Source organism: Rana temporaria, chromosome 4 (genome assembly GCF_905171775.1).
Source record: "Rana temporaria chromosome 4, aRanTem1.1, whole genome shotgun sequence".
NCBI classification, from domain to species: domain Eukaryota; kingdom Metazoa; phylum Chordata; class Amphibia; order Anura; family Ranidae; genus Rana; species Rana temporaria.
Window position 1 is genome coordinate 442336926 of NC_053492.1, and position 19871 is coordinate 442356796.

Sequence of the window (19871 nt, forward strand, 5' to 3'; positions counted from 1 at the left end):
GCATTCCCGACAAATGGGTACGGTCCTCCGTGGCTACAGGCTACAAACTAGACTTCCTAAAGTTTCCTCCTCCTCATTTTCAGGAGTCAAGAGTACCAAACGATCCGAAGAAGGGAGCCGCATTAATAGCGGCATTGAATCATCTACTCTCTCAGGAGGTAATAGTAGAGGTACCAGTCCAAGAACAGGGGCTAGGTTTCTACTCCAACCTATTCATTATCCCAAAGCCCAACGGCGATGTCAGGCCAATTTTGGACTTAAAAATGGTAAATGCATACCTAAAGGTCCGCTCATTTCGGATGGAATCCGTGCGGTCAGCAGTTGCCGCACTTCAGAAGGACGATTTTATGGCATCCATAGACATAAAGGATGCTTACCTTCATGTTCCAGTTTACCAGCCACATCAAAGATTTCTACGCTTCTCGGTGGCTCTACGTCATTTCCAATTCATGGCGCTTCCCTTCGGGTTGGCTACGGCCCCCCGGGTGTTCACGAAGGTCCTAGCTCCAATCCTAGCCAATCTAAGGATTCAAGGGGTCACAATCCTAGCATACCTGGACGACCTCCTAGTCATAGATCACTCGTCTCCTGGCTTGAAACAAGCAGTGGCCCTCACAGTTCAGTACCTCGAGAGGTTCGGCTGGGTCCTAAATCGAGAAAAATCAGCATTCCAGCCCACAAGGCAGTTGGAATATCTCGGCATGAGATTAGACACAGAACAACAGAGGGTGTTTCTGCCTCTGATAAAAGTCAAAGCCATCAAGGAATTAATTCTACTGGTTCTAAGCAAGAAGGAACCAACTGTTCGCCTATGTATGCGGTTACTAGGCAAGATGGTGGCCACATTCGAGGCGGTACCGTACGCCCAGAGCCACACTCGCATCCTCCAGGCAGCCATCCTGTCAGCCTGGAGCAGGAGGCCACAGGCCTTAGATATCCCTTTGCCGCTCTCATCAAGAGTCCGACAAAGTCTGTGTTGGTGGTTAGACCCTCAGAATCTACTGAAGGGGAAGTCTTTCAGCCCAGTGGCTTGGAAGATAGTAACCACAGACGCCAGCCTAACAGGCTGGGGAGCAATTTTGGATGGTTGCACTCGCCAAGGCACTTGGGCAAAGCTAGAGAAGCAATTGCCCATCAACATCTTGGAGCTCAGAGCAGCTCGACTAGCCCTCAGGGCTTGGACGTCCAAGTTGCAGGGGTTCCCGGTGAGAATTCAATCGGACAATGCCACAGCAGTGGCATACATAAATCACCAAGGGGGAACCAAGAGTCAAGCCGCTCAGAGAGAGGTGAGCTTGATTCTCCTATGGGCAGAAGCTCATGTGCCCTGCATATCGGCGATATTCATTCCAGGAGTGGACAACCTTCAGGCGGACTTTTTAAGTCGCCAGACTCTGTTGCCGGGGGAATGGTCTCTACATCCACAGGTCTTTCAGACACTCTGCCAGAGATGGGGAGTGCCGGACGTGGACGTCATGGCATCAAGACTCAACAAGAAACTAGACAGGTTCATATCCCGCTCAAGGGATCCGATGGCCTGCGGAACCGATGCGCTGGTTTGCCCTTGGCATCAGTTCAGACTACTTTATGTATTTCCCCCGCTCCAGTTACTACCCCGCCTGCTGCGCAGGATCAGGGTGGAGCACATACCAGTCATCCTGGTAGCTCCAGCATGGCCCAGAAGGGCATGGTATTCACTAATCCTAAAGATGGTAGTGGGAGACCCTTGGACTCTTCCTCTACGGCCAGACCTGCTATCGCAAGGTCCGATCCTCCACCCTGCCTTACGGCATCCCTGATTCTCAGGGGTAGAGGTCTGTCTCAGAAAGTAATCTCTACCCTAATCAGAGCCAGGAAACCGGTCTCTAGGGTGATTTATTACAGGGTCTGGAAGGCCTATGTAGGCTGGTGTGAGTCCAAGCGATGGCTTTCTCGCAAATTCACCATTGATAGAGTTTTAAGTTTTCTCCAGCTAGGAGTGGATAAAGGATTGGCATTAAGCACAATCAAAGGACAGATTTCTGCTCTGTCAGTGTGGTTTCAGCGGCCGCTGGCCACCCACTCGCTGGTTAAGACCTTCCTTCAAGGGGTCTTACGTATTAAACCTCCAGTTAAATCCCCGCTTTGCCCGTGGGATTTAAACCTTGTTCTGTCAAGTTTACAGAAACAACCGTTTGAGCCGTTGGCTGAAATTCCTTTGGTTTTACTGACAAGGAAGTTAGTATTTTTGGTCGCCATAGTTTCCGCAAGAAGAGTATCGGAACTGGCGGCCTTATCCTGTAAGGAACCATATCTTATTTTTCACAAGGACAGGGTCGTTCTCCGCCCTCATCCTTCCTTCCTACCGAAGGTTGTATCCAGTTTTCATTTGAACCAGGATTTGGTATTACCATCCTTCTTCCCTAAACCTACTTCCAGAAAGGAAGGGTTGCTGCATACCTTGGATATCGTCAGGGCCATGAAGGCCTATCTTAAAGCTACAAAGAAGATCCGGAAAACAGATGTGCTGTTCATATTACCGGATGGGCCCAAGAAGGGGCAGGCAGCTGCAAAGTCCACCATTTCTAGGTGGATTAAGCAATTAATCACTCAGGCCTACGGCTTGAAAGGGTTGCCTCCTCCAGTATCATTAAAGGCTCATTCTACTAGGGCCATGGGCGCCTCCTGGGCAGCACACCACCAGATCTCTATGGCTCAAGTTTGCAAGGCGGCAACCTGGTCTTCTGTCCACACGTTTACAAAATTCTACCAGTTGGACGTAAGAAGGAATACTGATACTGCCTTCGGGCAGGCAGTGCTGCAGGCTGCAGTTTGAGACCCTCGGATTCCGGGGGCTCCTCTTTTTTGAGTTAAATTTAAAATTTAAGATTATTTTTCTCAACTAAGTTGGATTTATTATGATTTGAGTATTTCTCTAAATTAAATCCTTTGTCTTGGAGATGTTCTCCCTCCCCTCATTGTGAGCATTGCTTTGGGACATCCCATATAGTAATGAATATGCCGCTCTGTGTCCCGTGATGTACGATAAAGAAAAAGGGATTTTTAATACAGCTTACCTGTAAAATCCTTTTCTTGGAGTACATCACGGGACACAGAGCTCCCACCCCTCTTTTTTGGGGACCATTTTGGGAGGCATACTGCTTGCTACAAAACTGAGGTACTCCTCCTATGGGAGGGGGTTATATAGGGAGGGGCATTTCCTGTTTGAAGATTGCCAGTGTCAACACCTGAAGGTACTCCATATAACCCATATAGTAATGAATATGCCGCTCTGTGTCCCGTGATGTACTCCAAGAAAAGGATTTTACAGGTAAGCTGTATTAAAAATCCCTTTTTCCCAAACAAACTCTGGATATGACGCCAAGTACGTGCACTCAACTTCTTTGGTCGACCATGGCAAGGCCTGTTCTGAGTGTAACCTGTCCTGTTAAACCGCTGTATGGTCTTGGCCACCGTGCTGCAACTCGGTTTCAGGGTCTTGGCAATTTTCTTATAGCCTAGGCCATCTTTATGTAGAGCAACAATTCTTTTTTTCAGATCCTCAAGAGTTCCCATGCTGAACTTCCAGTGACCAGTATGAGAGAGTGAAAGCAATAACACCAAATTGAACACTCCTGCTCCCCATTCACACCTGAGACCTTGTAACACTAATGAGTCACATGACACCAGGGAAATGGCTAATTGGGTTCAATTTGGACATTTTCACTTAGGGGTGTACTCACTTTTGTTGCCAGCTGTTTAGACATTAATGGCATTCATTTACACTGATATACAAGCTGTACACTCACTACTTTACATTGTAGCAAAGTGTCATTTCTTCAGTGTTGTCACATGAAAAGATATAATAAAATATTTACAAAAATGTGAGGGGTGTACTCACTCTTGTAAGCTAATGTATGTAATCCCGATTAATGCCACCCTATAACTGAAATACGTTCCAAAGGTCTCCTGCAAGTAAATAATCACCTATCCCACTGCACAGCTGATTTTTGCATTATTGGAAAGAAGCCGACACCTCCCCTTTCTAGGGAGGTAATTTTCCTGGTAATGTGCTGTTCTCTAGGGTTGCCCCAATACCTTTATATTGGTGAGTACTAGTACGATACTTGTGCCCAAGTACTCGCCGTTACAGATTACATACCAATACCTTTGCAGTGCGATTTTGAGCCCAGACAAAATGAATAGGCTCAAATCGCACTGCAAACAATTGCATGTGATTTGAACAGGAATGTACTCCAAAGACATGCTGGAAGGTTAAAGGGTCACTAAAGGAAACATTTTTTTTAGCTAAATGGCTTCCTTTACCTTACTGCAGTACTGGTTTCATGTCCTCATTGTTCGTTTTTGCTTTGAAGTAGCTGTAATTCTGCAGTGATCTCCACACTTCCTGGTTGCCTGTTTCCTTATAACCATCATACTGGGAGATTTTCACGGTGGTCTAAGCTGTCATTACTGTGTGTTTAAAACTCCTCAGAACCAATCAGATTCATTTTAAAAACAAAACACTGCCCTGGATTTGTTTGTTTTTGTTCTGTGAGTCTTCCCGACTCACCTCTCACCCGGAACTTCATGTATGTCCTTTAAAACCGAAAGTGAAACTAAAGGCACATTATATGATGGATTAAATACAATTTTGAATCATTTTTAAAAGCAATCAGTTAACTTTTATGTCTCTATACCCAATAAACAGTCATTTCAGCAAAAAAAAAAAAAAAATTCCTTTAGTGACCCTTTAATTGGCTTCTGCCTAAATTGGCCCTAGTATATAAATGTGAGTTAGGGACCTTAGATTGTAAGCTCCTTGAGGGTAGCGACTGATGTGAATGTACAATGTATACGTAAAGCGCTGCGTAAAATTGACGGCACTATACAAGTACCTAAATAATAATAATGTGGTGGGATTCCTTTCTGAATCACGTGTGGTTTCTTGCACCACTCCTATGTGAACCCAGGCTGAAATCACTTTGAAAAGACTGGGTTCACACAGGAGCAGTGGCAGAAACCACATGTGATTCAGAAAGAAATCGCAAAACATTCCTGTTCAAATCGCATTCGATTCTTTGCCGTGCAATTTAATTCCGTTAGTTTTTTATGGGCTCAAATTGCACCGCAAAGGTATCGGAGCATTTAGTACGAGTTCTCCTGCAAATGCTTACTATCGGCGCCAATGCAACCCTACTGTTCTCAGTTAATTGATCTGCCGACTCCTATGTCGCTATGTGTCTTGTAGTGACGTAGCAGTCAGTGAGAAGAACCAAAGCGAGTTGGGAGACACTAGAAATCTGACAGTTTCTGATCCCAAAATTTCATCATCCCGTAGTTTAAATACTGTATACCATACAAGTGAGAATTTCCTATCTTTTTTGCAGGAAACACCATTTTTGGGCATTTTTATTTTAGCAAGTCACTTAATGGTATTTGAGTGGTAATGCTCTATATTTATTGGTGCATTTCTAATCTGAAAATGTGTAAATTCTGAAAATGGTACACACTGACATTACCCTCCTCTTAGAAACTGTCAGTCATTTTACGCCTTTGAAGTCCTGCCAAAAAGCAGACGCCACTAGTTGCATGCTATTTCCCTTATTAGCCAGAAATGCTTCCTCGTGTGTGTCTCCAATTCTGGTTTCAATTTGCTACCAAGGTCTGGATTTCTTTAAAGCTAAGCCCCACACTCCTTCGGTTCTGTCCAGTGTGAGCTCTGCTATTGCTTATAAGGATGATCTTATTGTAGTTGCACAGAGAGGGCTAGGTCTGAATGGGGCTCAACTCCAGGGGGACAGGGCTTAGTCTGGAATTTGGGAAAACAAAGTGGATCAGCCAAACGTTTTGCTTTGCAATGGAAAATGCATCATAATATTAGAAATAATAAGTGTAAAGTATTGCAGAGATGGGGAAGCAGATAGATCAGCTTAAAGGATAAGTTCTCCTTTGGAAACATGTTGTATGTTCCACCTGTGTTTAGGTTGGAGCATGTAACATGCTCCCCCCCCCCCCCCCCCGACAGCAGTACAGGGAGAAGTTCCTGTACTAGCTGTCAGTTTTTGAAATCGGCGTGGCTGGCTGCGCCATTTATACAGAGAGCTCTGTGTATGAATGAAAGTGTCCAACACTAAGGCCCCTTTCACACGGGGCAGCAGAGGTTCGGTGGTGGTATAGCCGCTATACCTTCATATTTACCGTAATATTCGGCCGCTAGCGGTGCGGTTTTAAAAAAGGGTTAATACCGGTTTTAAAAAAGGGTTTTAAAAAAAAGGGTTAATACCGCCCACAATGCGCCTTTGCAGAGGCGCATTGCTGGCGGTATTACAGCGGTTTCCCATTGGTTAACACCCCGCTCCTATACCGCTCCAAAGATGTGGCTAGCAGGACTTTTGGCGCGGTCCTGCTAGTGCACCGCTTCAATGTGAAAGCCTTCGGACTTTCACATTGAAGACTGCAGGGCACGATTTTTTTCAGGCGGTATTGGCGCTAAACCACCTGAAAAAACGTGTCAGTGTGAAAGGGACCCAAGTAGTTTTCCCCTTCGTTCCTGTCCACATAACCATAAACGCCTGCAAAAGTTGATACTCCCCCACTCTTGCAAATATGAAAAAAATAGTTTTGGCAGGAGTTCCTCTTTACCTCTATCTAAGGCTCCATTCACACCTAGGCGTTTTTACGCCAGAAGCGCTACGCTCACAAACGCCAGAGGGATGAAATAACATTATTTGCTATGGTGACTGTTCACACCTGAACGCCCAAACAAGTCCCGGACCTTTTTTTGTCGCGCGCATCGTGCGGTTTGGGCGTATTTGAGCGTTTCCATTTCCCATAGAAAGTAATGGAAACGCTCGATTCAAGCGACTTGCGCGACAACGGGCGTTTGCTACGGGCGTTTCGTCGCTTTAATCAATAGTACTTGTCGCCCATGCAGAAGATTAAAAAAATCTACCAACATAGCAACAAGTGATGAAAAGATGATCATTTTTCCTATTGGCTAAAATAAAAAACGTCGAAGTACAAAAACGTCAGACAACGCTGTATGCAAACGCGCAAATAAGCATGAATACGCGTGACAAAACGCTGGGAAAAAACGACCGAACGACCGACGCTCAGGTGTGAATGCAGCCTAAAGCCAAAACGTTTTTAATCTCCAACGGGGACACTTGTTTTGCCAAGATTATTTTTCTCACTTTGGAAAGCATTAATTTTTATTTTTTTATATCCTGTTGTGCCTACAAACAGGAAATGAAAATAAATCACTTCAGTGGGACACCAATGGTTAAAAAACCTGGCCGTTCATAATTTACAATGAAAAGAAAAACGTTGGACTCATAAATATTGCTTAATTTTTCATTGTAAATCTGGAAACTATTTAGGGAACAATATAAAAAAAAAATTGTCTAATTTCTATATTTTGTTTCAGAAATACGAGAAACCAAAGTTTGTGCAATGCTTGGCTTTCCTAGCCAATGGCGATGTGCTTGCTGGAGATTCAGGAGGTGTCATGTTAATATGGAGCAAAACTCCAGTGGAATCCACAGCCGGGAAAGGAGTGAAAGGTGAGTCTCTCCCTGACCCAGGTGTTTTATGGGATAATCCCGCTGGGGGCAACTAGATAAAGCAGGCCAGCAATAAGTCACAGCTGCACTTTACTATGACGAATGCATCCTTTCCTTGTGGTCCCAACAAGACGTTGTGCCATTGGGGGTGGTAGTGAATATCGCCATTATACTTCCAGGATATTGAAACGTACCAGCATGCGGGTGTGGTGATATTTAAAAGGTTATCCAAAATGCTTCAAGCTTGTCTCTCCACCACTCCTAACATTTTAATTGCTTTTAAATCCCCACTTGGCGTTCAGCTAAATGTCTCAATAATTGTTCAGAGAACGCAAGCAATTATTTTAAGCCTTAATAGCAATGAGTCATTAGGTGTTTTCTCTTTTAATATCATTAATATGCCTGGCACATGATGAACAGTGCTCATTATGCAAACACCAGGGAGAGCACTACCTGGTGGATACGGTGCCCGAATCCTTTTCAGTCCTTGTGTGTGTAGATAAGCCAACTGACTCTGCCATGGGCACATCTACTCAGCACCGGAGGGGCAGGAGGCTGTCCAGAGTGGGACTGAAGATGAACTTTAAAGGAGATTGTACAGTGTATGGCCATCTTACAGGAGTGTACAAGCTGATTGTAGAGTCTTTAGCCCATCTGTTCTTTCTCCTTCTGTCAGCATGCAGCCTAGTATTCTGCAGATGTGGAACTAAAAGTCCCAGCACTCTATAGGCAGGTAGGGGGTAGAAGCACAGCTCCTGCGGACACTCTGATTGGGCATTATTGGTGTACTACAAATTCCCAGCATGCCTTGGCACTGCTCTGCACGCAGGGCCCTCTGGGACTTGAAGTCCTCCCTCTCCCGGGCGGTCTTAACCTCTGGTGGGGAGGACAGCTGTACCCCCTGTCTGGTCTCTGCTACCCACCTCTGCTGTACTCTGCCTCCTCCGGCACACTGGCTGGTACGCTGTCCTGGGCTCTAAGGCGGCAGCTGGCACTCATGTGAAACCTCCGCTCTCAGGCCCATGTGTCGCCAGGCCGACCCTGCTGTAGACTGTAGTTAACAGGCGCCGCCGCTGTGACATCACCAACCAAAGGCCCAGCTGCTGCCTCCCTTTCTGAGCCCAGACTGGCCTCGAAACTGCACCTGTGCCATTCCAAAGCCTGCCCGCGGCCAGTATTTAAAGGCAGCAGCCGTCTGTAAAGGACGTTTGGCAACCTTGTTCCACGCTCACCCTCAACTTATTTCCACTCGCCAAATGTGAGCAGGCGAGTGGAAATTTTGAAGGCTGATCTAACCCATTCTATTAAAAAAAAAAAATCGGAATAAGCATCCTATACAAAACACGTGTGAGAATCAAAGTAACTGCTAATTGCACTATTTACTGTAATTCACAGACTTTATAAACACTTTAGTGATAGTCAGTCTGGCAATACACTTTAGCAAAAGTGCTTGGAACAAAAATTGATGAGAGCATCCTGAGTGGCTGTTTGGATTCAGACCAATCAATCTCATTCTAATTAGCCAGCTTTCGGAGTCTGTAACCTCAGCACAATCTCCCTCTTACTGCAAGAACATTGTGTCATAGAGATTTGGCCACCAGACCTACATTATGAAAAGTTTCTGTTCCTGCCTTATGAATTCAATAGCTCAGGGCAAAGAGAACAAGGAACTGAGGGCCATTAGTCACTTCCAAAAGAATTTTTCAGAATACCAGCATTTCCTGTTTTTGCAGCACAATCTATAAAATCTAAATATTGTAAAACCCATCCGGAGACTCTGCATTTCTCCTCAGATCTCCCAGGATTTATGCTGCATACTTATTTAATTAAGAGATGGTAGAAAATGTATTTTTCAGCAAGAAAGCCATTGTTTGAGTTCTCCTGAAATGTGCAAAAACGGCAGACTAATTGGACACTTATCAAGCAAGGTATGTATTCAATGTATGTGGATGCATGGAGGGCCGCATTCACCTGGTAATAAATGAAGCTAATAATAATCCCAACATAGTATTAACAGTACAGGTTTATCTCATTTAAGGTGCTTCACTAATACAAAGCTGTACATTACACAGCCCCCTGCACCTCTTGACCCCTTTATATTACACAGCCCTCTGCATCTTTGGACCCATTTACATTACACACCCCCCACACCTACTGACCTCTTTACATTACACAGCCCCCTGCACCTCTTGACCCCATTACATTACACAGCCCCCTCAGAGCCCTGGACAGTATGACAGCGGAGGCAGGGAGCAGAGACCGTGTGCGGATTGCTTTTAAGAGGAAGGCAGTTTTTTTACAGTAAGACACAAAGTAACAGAGGAGAGGCACATATGCCATGTTGAGGAGGCTGGGGATGGAGGGTGTTTGCACAGTGGACTCACCAATTTTGCAGCCTCTAGTGTCCTCCAATTGTAAATGGTTGTGACTGCTGCAGCTACACACACTCCTACCTCCCACCTGGGAGTGTGTGTACATCAGAGTAGGGCTGCCAGCGTGGCCACATCAGGGATTGGCTACTTTACAAGAGGTCTTCAACACCTTGCAGCCCTGCGCTGTAGAACTCTGTGAATTAATGACGCAGCCATGTGGGTGGAGCCCCATACAGCGGTGTGTTTTTCAAATGGTGACAGCAGGTGCGGGGAGACTGTTCCCCACCTGCTGTCACGATGAGGTGGATGCTCAACATGTTACACCCTAAATAGGGGCATAGACCCAACTTGGCTTTAATTTGTGGTATTGAGAATGCATGAACTTCCGCATGAAACGCGTCTACCTGCCTTTTCCCTCCCCTGCCTGATGAGTTGTGGTTGTTTTTTATGGGCTTTGTTTAACAATGAAGCTGCTTTTTTTGCAAGTGTTCAGTGTGCAGCCATCCAATCGTTTGTATACTTGGCTTCCATTGAATTACAGTATTCTTTAGGCAAGGTGTGCCTTAAACAGCAAAATCAAACAACTTGGTTTGCATTTGCGATAGTATCTAGTCATTTATGAGTACTCTAGGACAGTGGTCATCTACCCTGTCCTCAGGGCCCACTAACAGGCCAGATTTTATGTATTACCTTGGAGATGCAGACTAGAATACTGCAATCACTGAGCAGCAAATGATATCACCTGTGATGTGTTTCAGTTATCCTGCAAACCTGGCCTGTTAAGAGGGCCCTGAGGACAGGGTTAATGACCACTGCTCTAGGAGTCCCGAAAATCAGAAGTGCTTGATACTGCGCACAGAAATTCAAGAACTCATTGTGGCTTTGCAAACCTTTACTACCTTTCAGTAAGAAGTGTGTTTGCCACATGTGTGCCATTTCACTCCTTTGGGGAAGCCACACATGAAGCTTCAGGTCCCGTGCTACAGACATTTGGCAGAGTTCACTCTGACATTTTCTAGGAAGGCATTTGGATGGCTATATAGGTGCTGCAATTAAAATTCTGGCTGGCAGTTTTATGCAAGTGTTTTGGAAACATGTCAACATCAGAATATGTCCCTGCTAACTGAGTAATAATTATTATGTTTCAGGTGTCTACCAAATAAGTAAGCAGATCAAAGCTCATGATGGCAGCGTGTTCACATCGTGTCAGATGAGGAACGGTATGTTGCTCACGGGAGGCGGCAAAGACCGGAAGATTATTATGTGGGATCACAATCTTAATCCTGAAAGGGAGATTGAGGTAAAACCACGGACTGCTCCATATAATGATTTGCAGTGTAAAAAAGGTTGAAGGAGCTCAGGATAAAGGCTTCTATATGTAAATATTTTTAAATTGCATTATATATTTAAGTGACGTTCAGGAAGCGTACATAGTTACTTGTATGATCAGTTTCCTAAAGCTAAATACACATCTAAAGGAATACTGATGGTTCTTTATCTAGTGCCGGTAGTCTAGAGCTATTGTGAGTTCAGTATGGAAAATGTAAGCTTAGATTTCCAATTTACTGTAAAAGTGTTATGAAGACTGCACTTGTCGCCAGCCTCTCCTAAAACTACCAGTTCCCTATCTGTGATGCCGATTTAATCGGACCCTTTCACCTGAACAGTAATTTTAACAATTTTCCCATTAGATTAGATATGCATTTAACTTATGCATGTTAATTACCTGAAAGGGCTCTTTCACACGGAGCGCCCGTACAGGTCCGTCTGTCAGTTTTTTTTGCGGACCTGTACGGGAGCTCCGTGCTCCTCTATGGAGCCGCGGATGTCAGCGGTGACATGCCCGCTGACATCCGACCTGCTCCGATCCGCCAAAGTGTGACGGAGGAAAAACCTACTTTTCCTTTCGTCTGGCGATCGGATCGGGTGAACTCGGACATACGGTCCGTGTTCATCCCATCCCCCCCATAGGGGAGAGCGGCGAAAAGACAGGGCAGTCCCTGCACAGTGTGCGGGGACCGGCCTGTCATCCGCCGGCTCAGCGAGGATCAACGGAGCGATCCCCGCCCAGTGTGCAATTCAACCAGCCGATTCAGATCTCGCACTCGAACAAGGGTTCTCCAACTTCCCAAACCAGCGGCCAATTCAGGGACAAGACTGGCAAATGGCACTAAAAAAAAAAAAAGCCTCAACATCAATGGCCGTAATTCTATTTTTTTTTTATCGAAAGCCTGTAGTGATTAGAAGAAACGATTCCCCATCATGTCAGTGAGAAGAGGAATAGGGCCCCATCACTGCTGTCAGTGGAAAGAAATATGGGCCATCCTTGTCAATAGGAGTAATTTTTTCCTATTGTTCGTATCAGGAAAAGAGATGGTGTCGGTGTAAGGGTTAGCAAACCAAACGTTTTATAATGGTATCACTGGGAGGAACAGTGTCCCATTGTTTGTATTAGTTTGACAAAATGGCGATCCATTCTTGGTGTCGGTGGAAAAAGGAATGCCCTGTCCTTGGTATAAGTGGGATGAATAGTGCCCCATTGCTGGTGTCAGTGGGGAGAATAGGGCATATTGTTGGTGTCAGTGGAAGGAATAGTGCCCCATTCTTGGTATCCGTGGAAAGAATAGTGCCCCATTCTTGGTATCCGTGGAAAGAATAGTGCCCCATTCTTGGTATCCGTGGAAAGAATAGTGCCCCATTCTTGGTATCCGTGGAAAGAATAGTGCCCCATTCTTGGTATCCGTGGAAAGAATAGTGCCCCATTCTTGGTATCCGTGGAAAGAATAGTGCCCCATTCTTGGTATCCGTGGAAAGAATAGTGCCCCATTCTTGGTATCCGTGGAAAGAATAGTGCCCCATTCTTGGTATCCGTGGAAAGAATAGTTCCCCATTCTTGGTATCCGTGGAAAGAATAGTGCACCATTGTTAATGTCAGTAAGAGAAGGAATAGTGCTCCATATGTGTCAGAAAATAGTTTGCATTAGGGGGAGGAAATGTATCCCATTGTTGCTGTCAGCGAGAGAACCACTCCAATGGCCAATTAAGGGCAAGCAAAAGGGAGTACAGGCTCGCATGTGCCCCAGTGGGCCTCGCTCCAGCCTGTGCCCCAATGGGCTGATTGTTGCTAGAGTATTCCCCTTTACGCCTCCTGTGTCGGCTACATAAATGTTTTATGTAGCAATGGCGGGGGAGGGGGGGGGGGGCAAAGGAGCTGGGTCAGTACAGACAGTAGTTGGCTGTGCCCCATTGGTGGGAGGAGAGCTGTGACATGCAGGGAGGGGGCATAAACATTTGGCACATTTCATTAAATAACTTGCAGCAAATAGTTATGAGATCGGGTCTATAGCACAAAAACATTAAAGGGTCACTAAAGGAATTTTTTTTTTTTTTTAGCTAAATAGCTTCCTTTACCTTACTGCAGTACTGGTTTCATGTCCTCATTGTTCGTTTTTGCTTTGAAGTAGCTGTAATTCTGCTGTGATCTCCACACTTCCTGGTTGCCTGTTTCCTTATAACCATCATACTGGGAGATTTCTCACGGTGGTCTAAGCTGCATTACTATGTGTCTAAAACTCCTCAGAACCAATCAGATTCATTTTAAAAACAAAACACTGCCCTGGATTTGTTTGTTTTTGTTCTGTGAGTCTTCCCGACTCACCTCTCACCCGGAACTTCATGTATGTACCTTTAAAGCCGAAAGTGAAACTAGAGGCACATTATATGATAGATTAAATTCAATTTTTAATCATTTTTAAAAGGAATCAGTTAACTTTTATGTCTCTATACCCTGTAAACAGTCATTTCAGCAAAACATTTTTTTTCCTTTAGTGACCCTTTAAGTGTTTTCGCATTTTTTGTGTTGCACTTCAAAATCTCTCACATACAATCTTTTTAGAAATTTTTGTTTTTATTTGAATGACGGAAATCATCTTTCAACCTTTCGTTTTTTTTCTTTGCCTGAGGATTTATATTGTTATTTAATCATAAGAAGCTTTTTTTTCTAATTAGCTAATGACCTAGTTGCAGAGTTTGGAAATGTCTTTTAGGAAGTACTTCTAAGCTCCAGCTTATGTGAGGACATGCTCCCTGAGAGCTCTGCCTCCTCAGACACTCATGTGCTTTTCATTTAATCACTGTCTGCTTTATAACGGCTTTATAAAGTAAGGCATATCAATCACTAAGCAAGATGCCTGTTTATAAGCAAAACCATTCTTCCTGGCTTTCTGTGACTTTTCCCAAACGTTCTTTGTAATTACAGAGAGAATGAATGCGCTTTAGTTTTTGCACTATTGTAAATATTGACAAATCTATAACAGTGATTGAAATACCTTTCAGGTTTATTGATCCTGCGTTTTCTAAAGCTGTTCATAGATCGTGATCTGACAGTTTGAAGATGTTTACATTCACCTTAAGGCAGCCAGCATAAACACTTAATCTATATGTATGTGTTTTCTTCTCGCATTTTACAGAGACAGGCTCTGGTCAGACTTTCCAGCAATGAAGGGATGGCTTAAAGGGGTTGTAAAGGTTTGTTATTTATTTTCTAAATAGTTCCTTTAATCTACTGCATTGTTGGTTCACTTACCTTTTTCTTCGATTTCCCTTCTAAATGTTTTTTTTCTTTGTCTGAATTTCTCACTTCCTGTTCCTCTTCAGTAAGCTTTTTTGGCTGACTAACCCCCAGACAGATGATGGTGTAAAGCTTACTGAGGAGAAACAGGAAGTGAGAAATTCAGACAAAGCAAAAAAACATTTAGAAGGGAAATCGAAGGAAAAGGTAAGTGAACCAACAATGCACTAGCTTAAAGGAACCTATTTAGAAAATAAAAAACAAACCTTTACAACCCCTTTTAGGAGACTATTTCACCTTCCTCTATGTTCAGTCTCTGTGCACCCTGGAACACTCTTAGGCCTCTTTCACACTGGGCGGATCAGAAAATGATCCGCCCCGTGCACCTCCGCTCGCTCAGCGGGTATCGCTCCATTGATCCCCGCTGAGCCGGCGGAGGACAGGGCGGTCCCCGCACACTGCAGGAACTGCAGGAACTGCCCTGTCTTTTCTCCGCTCCCCCCCTATGGGGGGATCGGATGAACACGGACCATATGTCCGTGTTCATCTGATCCGCCAGACGGAAGGAAAGGTAGGTTTTTCCTCCGTCACACTTTGGCGGATCGGAGCGGGTCGGATGTCAGCGGACATGTCACCTCTGACATCCGCGGCTCCATAAAGGAGCACCGAGCGCCCGTACAGGTCCGCAAAAAAAACTGACAGACGGACCTGTACGGGCGCTCAGTGTGAAAGAGCCCTTAATATCCACTCTTACACATAGTAAGGAATCTGGGGCACTCGCTGATTTTTATCATCTTTTTATTACTGCTTTAAAGCAAGATTAAAAACAAGACCAACAATCATTTCATGTGAATAGCACACACTTTTTTATAAATGGTAAATAGTATGTGCGTTGTGCCTGATAGTTTTTAGCATTGGTTTGAAACGGAAATAACAAAATAAAAGCCACGTGTGCCCCAGATTCCTTAGGCTGGTCATAAACTGATAGAATATTTTTATATTTTTTTCATTCAACCTGCAGGCTATACAGCGCAGACGAGTATTCCACTCTGTGGCTGTCAAAATACCTGCGCTGCATCTGACTGGATGCAGCTGTTGGAAATATTTTCCTCTGTCTCCTATTAAAGGATATTGTGTTTTTTTTCCATAGTGTTTTTATTTTATATTTTACAATATCTTCCAGGTTCCAGATCAATATGGCACCATCAGAGCGGTGGCAGAAGGCAAAGCTGACCAGTTCTTAGTTGGCACATCTCGGAATTTTGTTTTGCGTGGCACGTTTAATGACGGTTTTCAGGTGGAAGTTCAGGTAAATAAAGTGTTGTGTTGTTTCTCTTACCTGAATTAGTTGTCTGTATCTATACGCTGTCAAGTCAGTACTAACCATCATTGTACAACCTTGTACCATTAAGAAGTCTGTCAGACCAGCCACATCATTCCTGACAATCTTCTGACCTTCATTCATACAAGCACAGAAATGCATGTCTGTATAGTCAGAAGTTCATTGATGTCCTAAAAGGTTTGTTAGAAAATAACTACATAGTGTGAACATAGAAAATGCTTAGTCTTGTGGGTATTAAACTGGAGCCCATGCTAGGACGACTCAATGCAAACCACTAAGCTACGGCGTTCCTGAATTCCATGAGCATACAGCTGTGTAGTTACGTGTTTAATTTTAATTTTATTTTTTATACTTTCAGGGTCATACAGATGAGCTCTGGGGGTTGGCAACCCACCCCTTCAAGGATCTGCTTTTATCATGTGCTCAGGACAAGCAGGTCTGTTTGTGGAACTCTGTAGACCACACGCTAGAATGGACCAGACTGCTAGAAGTGAGTACCGTAAAAGTACTGCAGTTCTGCTGAAACAATTTGTATTGTCACAGTTGAAAATCTGAAGAAAGTTTCCAATAAAAATCCTTTATTAGGCCCCTTTCACACTGGAGCGGGAGGTGCAGTGGTGGTATAGCGCCGCTATTTCTAGCAGCGCTATACCGTCGGAATTGCAGTGGTATTCGGCCGCTAGCAGTGCAGTTTTACCCCGCTAGTGGCCAAAAAAGGGTTAATATCGGCCGCAATGCGCCTCTGCAGAGGCGCATTGCCAGCGGTATAGCCACGGTTTCCCATTGCTTTCAATGAGAAGGCCGCTAGCAGTGCGGTTTTCGCACTGGAGAAACAGCAGCCACTGTTTAGGGTCGGTTTGCAGGCACTATTTTTAGTGCTTGCAAACCGAACAAGTCTTTAAAATTAAGCTGCTCAGGGCAAAGCAACAGGTTCTCTTTAATACAGACCTCCAGAGACGCATATACTTGCCTCTATTCACTCCCCTGTTGCCCTCTTAAACCATAAGTCCACCTTTAGTAACCTGTTACACCCATATTTAGGATGTAACATTACTAACTGAGCAGCCCACCGCACTCCTGATTCCCCCGTTGTGACAGCGGGCCGGGGATCTTTTTCCCTGCACCTGCTGTCACAATAATAAAAAATAAAAAGTTCTGTGAATGGGACGACTAAAACTACCACCGGCCATTGGGGCCTGACAGGGCACTGATTAGCACTCTTGGTATTTCATTAATCCTTCCTGTCATTGTGTAACTGTATGCTTGTACAAGCAGGCAGCTACACTGACAGTCTGCAGGAGCCTTGCATTGTACCTGTGATCTGCTGATCATGATGCAATGCATTACATGTGACCTAAAAAAATATTTTTATAATGGTGATCTTATCCTTTTAAAGTTAAAATTAAAGCTCTGTTCAAAAAAATGTTTAATGTGTTTATTGAAGGGTTCGACTTTGTTAATAAAACAAACGTCATACTTGCATGTTCTGTGCAGTGATTTTATTTTTTATTTTTTTGCACAGAGCATCCCTGATCATCTTCTTGGGGTCCCTGTGGGTGCTCCTGGCTGCTCCCCCATGACCAATGCCCCCAATAGCAAGTCACTTGCTATGGGGGCATTTGTGCATGCTCGTTCCTGGATCCCTGTCGATAAGACACACAGCCACAGCTCGGCCCCGTCCCCACACTGCTCACCTCATTGGCTCACTGGCTGTGATAGACAGCAGTGGGAGCCAATTTTTCTGTCTTAGACATTGAAGAGAGCGAGTCATGAGACAGCCGAGTCTCTCGTGCACATTGCTGGATCGAGAGGGGGCTCGGGTAAATATTAGGGCAGAGCAGCACACATGCATAGAAAGCATGAAGGTAAAAAAAAACTACAGCCTGTACAACCACTTTAAGTCTTAACTTCTTAAAGTCGTGGTTTCTCCAGGTAAAAGGGAAAATTGTGTTTTTTCTCCAAAATAACTGTCCACTGCTTTATAAATATGAAGAACATACAGATAATTCAGGTAAAAGCATGAGCAAGAAGAGAAAAAATTTGAACTCTTTTAGCAAAGCATGTGTATGACTACTTGGGATGAGCAAGGTGACAGTTTGGTTGTGGCCTGGCCATCTAGGGTTCTAGGCAAATGAGAACAGAGTAAAACATTGGTGGGCTTATCACTAAATCCTTCATGACACAAGTCCTGAATTTGGGCATTAAGTGTGCAGAGGGGTTTTGACAACTTTTAAGACCTAAACCAAAACTAGTAGGTTTGCAGGCCCATGAGATGGTTAAACTCACTTGTCTGATTTTGACTCCACCAAAGGCAGTCAGCCATGTATAGGGAAGCAGACCATGCCACCTCTGTGTGCGGGGGAGGAGGTGAAAGGCCTGTCAGCCAAAATAAAGTTTAGCCAGAGGTGCAAGTTGTTGTCTGCCCTCTACACAAACACACTCGTGTCATCATATGTACAACGTTATTTATTTCCACATTTTAGAACATTTTCTTATGTCTGACCACCCTTGTGTGCCTAGTAGTTGTAAATAACTAACAGTGTTTTTCTGTCATGTACAGGAGCCTGGACACTGTGCCGACTTCCATCCTAGCGGAATAGTAGTAGCAATTGGAACACATTCTGGGAGGTAATAATGCTCAAGTGCTATGCTTTGTAGTGATCAATGTTTGAGGTTTGCCTCTTGGAAAGTCTTTAAAGTGCACCTGCATTGAGAGAAAACGCATGCCTGCCATTGTTTGCCTCCTTCTGCACATACTAGTTGTCTGACTTCAACACACAAACAGGAGTAGCTTAGTTATGTATTCAAAATGTATTGGTCCCTGGCCATAGTGCAGCAGTCTGACTATGACACAGCAGTGTTTTTTAATGCATTTTCTTTTATATTTTTTTTCATTATGGTTAGATTATTGAAGCATAGCATTAAAACGTGACAGGGCCTCTACAATTCTCTACAAATTCTGGCTATAGGTACTCTTATAAAAAAAAAAAAAAATCACTGTGCCAAAATTTTAATTGAGCCTGCCAATGGCTATTTTGACATGAATCTGGATGTAGATGAGCTATGTTAACCAAAGTGGCCTTTTGTCTTTGCAGTAAATGCTCTCTCCTCAACTGCCGGAGAGAGTACTGAGCTGATATGCTTGGTATACTCTTCTAATATAGCAATTGCTAAGTAAACACTTATGTGACCACTTGGCTAGTATTTATGGTGTGCTGACCTCTGCTTGAAATAAATATTTCACTAGTTCCTGCTTATTGATCCACACTGCTTGCTTCAATATACAGCTCATTGTCATAGGCTGACAGGCTAACATTACAAAGTCTAGTCCAGAAAATGTGGAGGTTTGTGCTGAGCTCTTGCCTTGGTACTCATTCTCTGACCTGTTGATCAGTGGGAGTTAAAAACTGTCACCAACCCCCCCCCCCCCCCCCCCCCCATAATATATTACAGAATATAGTCGGTGGTGGTCAAATTAGAATTCTTTAAAATAAAGTGTTGCTGTCAATGGTATAGCTCAAAAGTACAAACCTTTTTTGGCTTTACTTCTCTTTAGGGTCAGAAGTACATTTACTAAAGTATTCCTATGATCTAGAGTAAGCTGATAGTAGGCTTTTACTGGCTATTAGCTGACCCAGCAGAGCCCTGCCACGTTTGTGAAGGAGCCGCACATTGTTGCTGGGAGCCATCAAGCTGCCTAATTGACAGCTTGATCTGCCTTTTAGCATGTGGCTGAGAACCTGAACCAGCCCCGCCTGTCCCCTCCACAGCTGTCTGTGCACCAGCTGCATTCCATGACTGGGACTGCATGCACGGGTGTACGCTATAGTACGCTCATGTGAACAAGTCCTTAGAGCCGGCATAGGACCGCTGCATTGTCACAGCTGCAGCATTGAGGTATGTATCTATGCTTTTTTTTTTTTTTTTCAGTAATATATTTCTCCTTTTTAATTTAATTATGACTCTAATGATTTTATTAAACACGTGAGGTTGATTCACTAAAGGCAAAGAGAAGGAGGTCTTCGCAATTGGAGGTTCACTCT

At 44.2% G+C, this 19871-nt stretch overlaps 1 protein-coding gene across 6 annotated transcripts in view; it reads left to right on the forward strand.

Moving 5' to 3' along the window:
* Nucleotides 1-19871, forward strand: part of EML4 (EMAP like 4) — a 239149-nt gene that overhangs the window by 204555 nt on the left and 14723 nt on the right. For all 6 annotated transcript variants that reach the window (XM_040351522.1, XM_040351517.1, XM_040351519.1 and 3 more), the window contains 5 exons: nucleotides 7409-7544; nucleotides 11065-11216; nucleotides 15670-15795; nucleotides 16187-16318; nucleotides 18389-18456. In XM_040351522.1, coding sequence (XP_040207456.1) covers nucleotides 7409-7544; nucleotides 11065-11216; nucleotides 15670-15795; nucleotides 16187-16318; nucleotides 18389-18456 — 614 coding nt within the window. The remainder of the gene's footprint in view (nucleotides 1-7408; nucleotides 7545-11064; nucleotides 11217-15669; nucleotides 15796-16186; nucleotides 16319-18388; nucleotides 18457-19871) is intronic.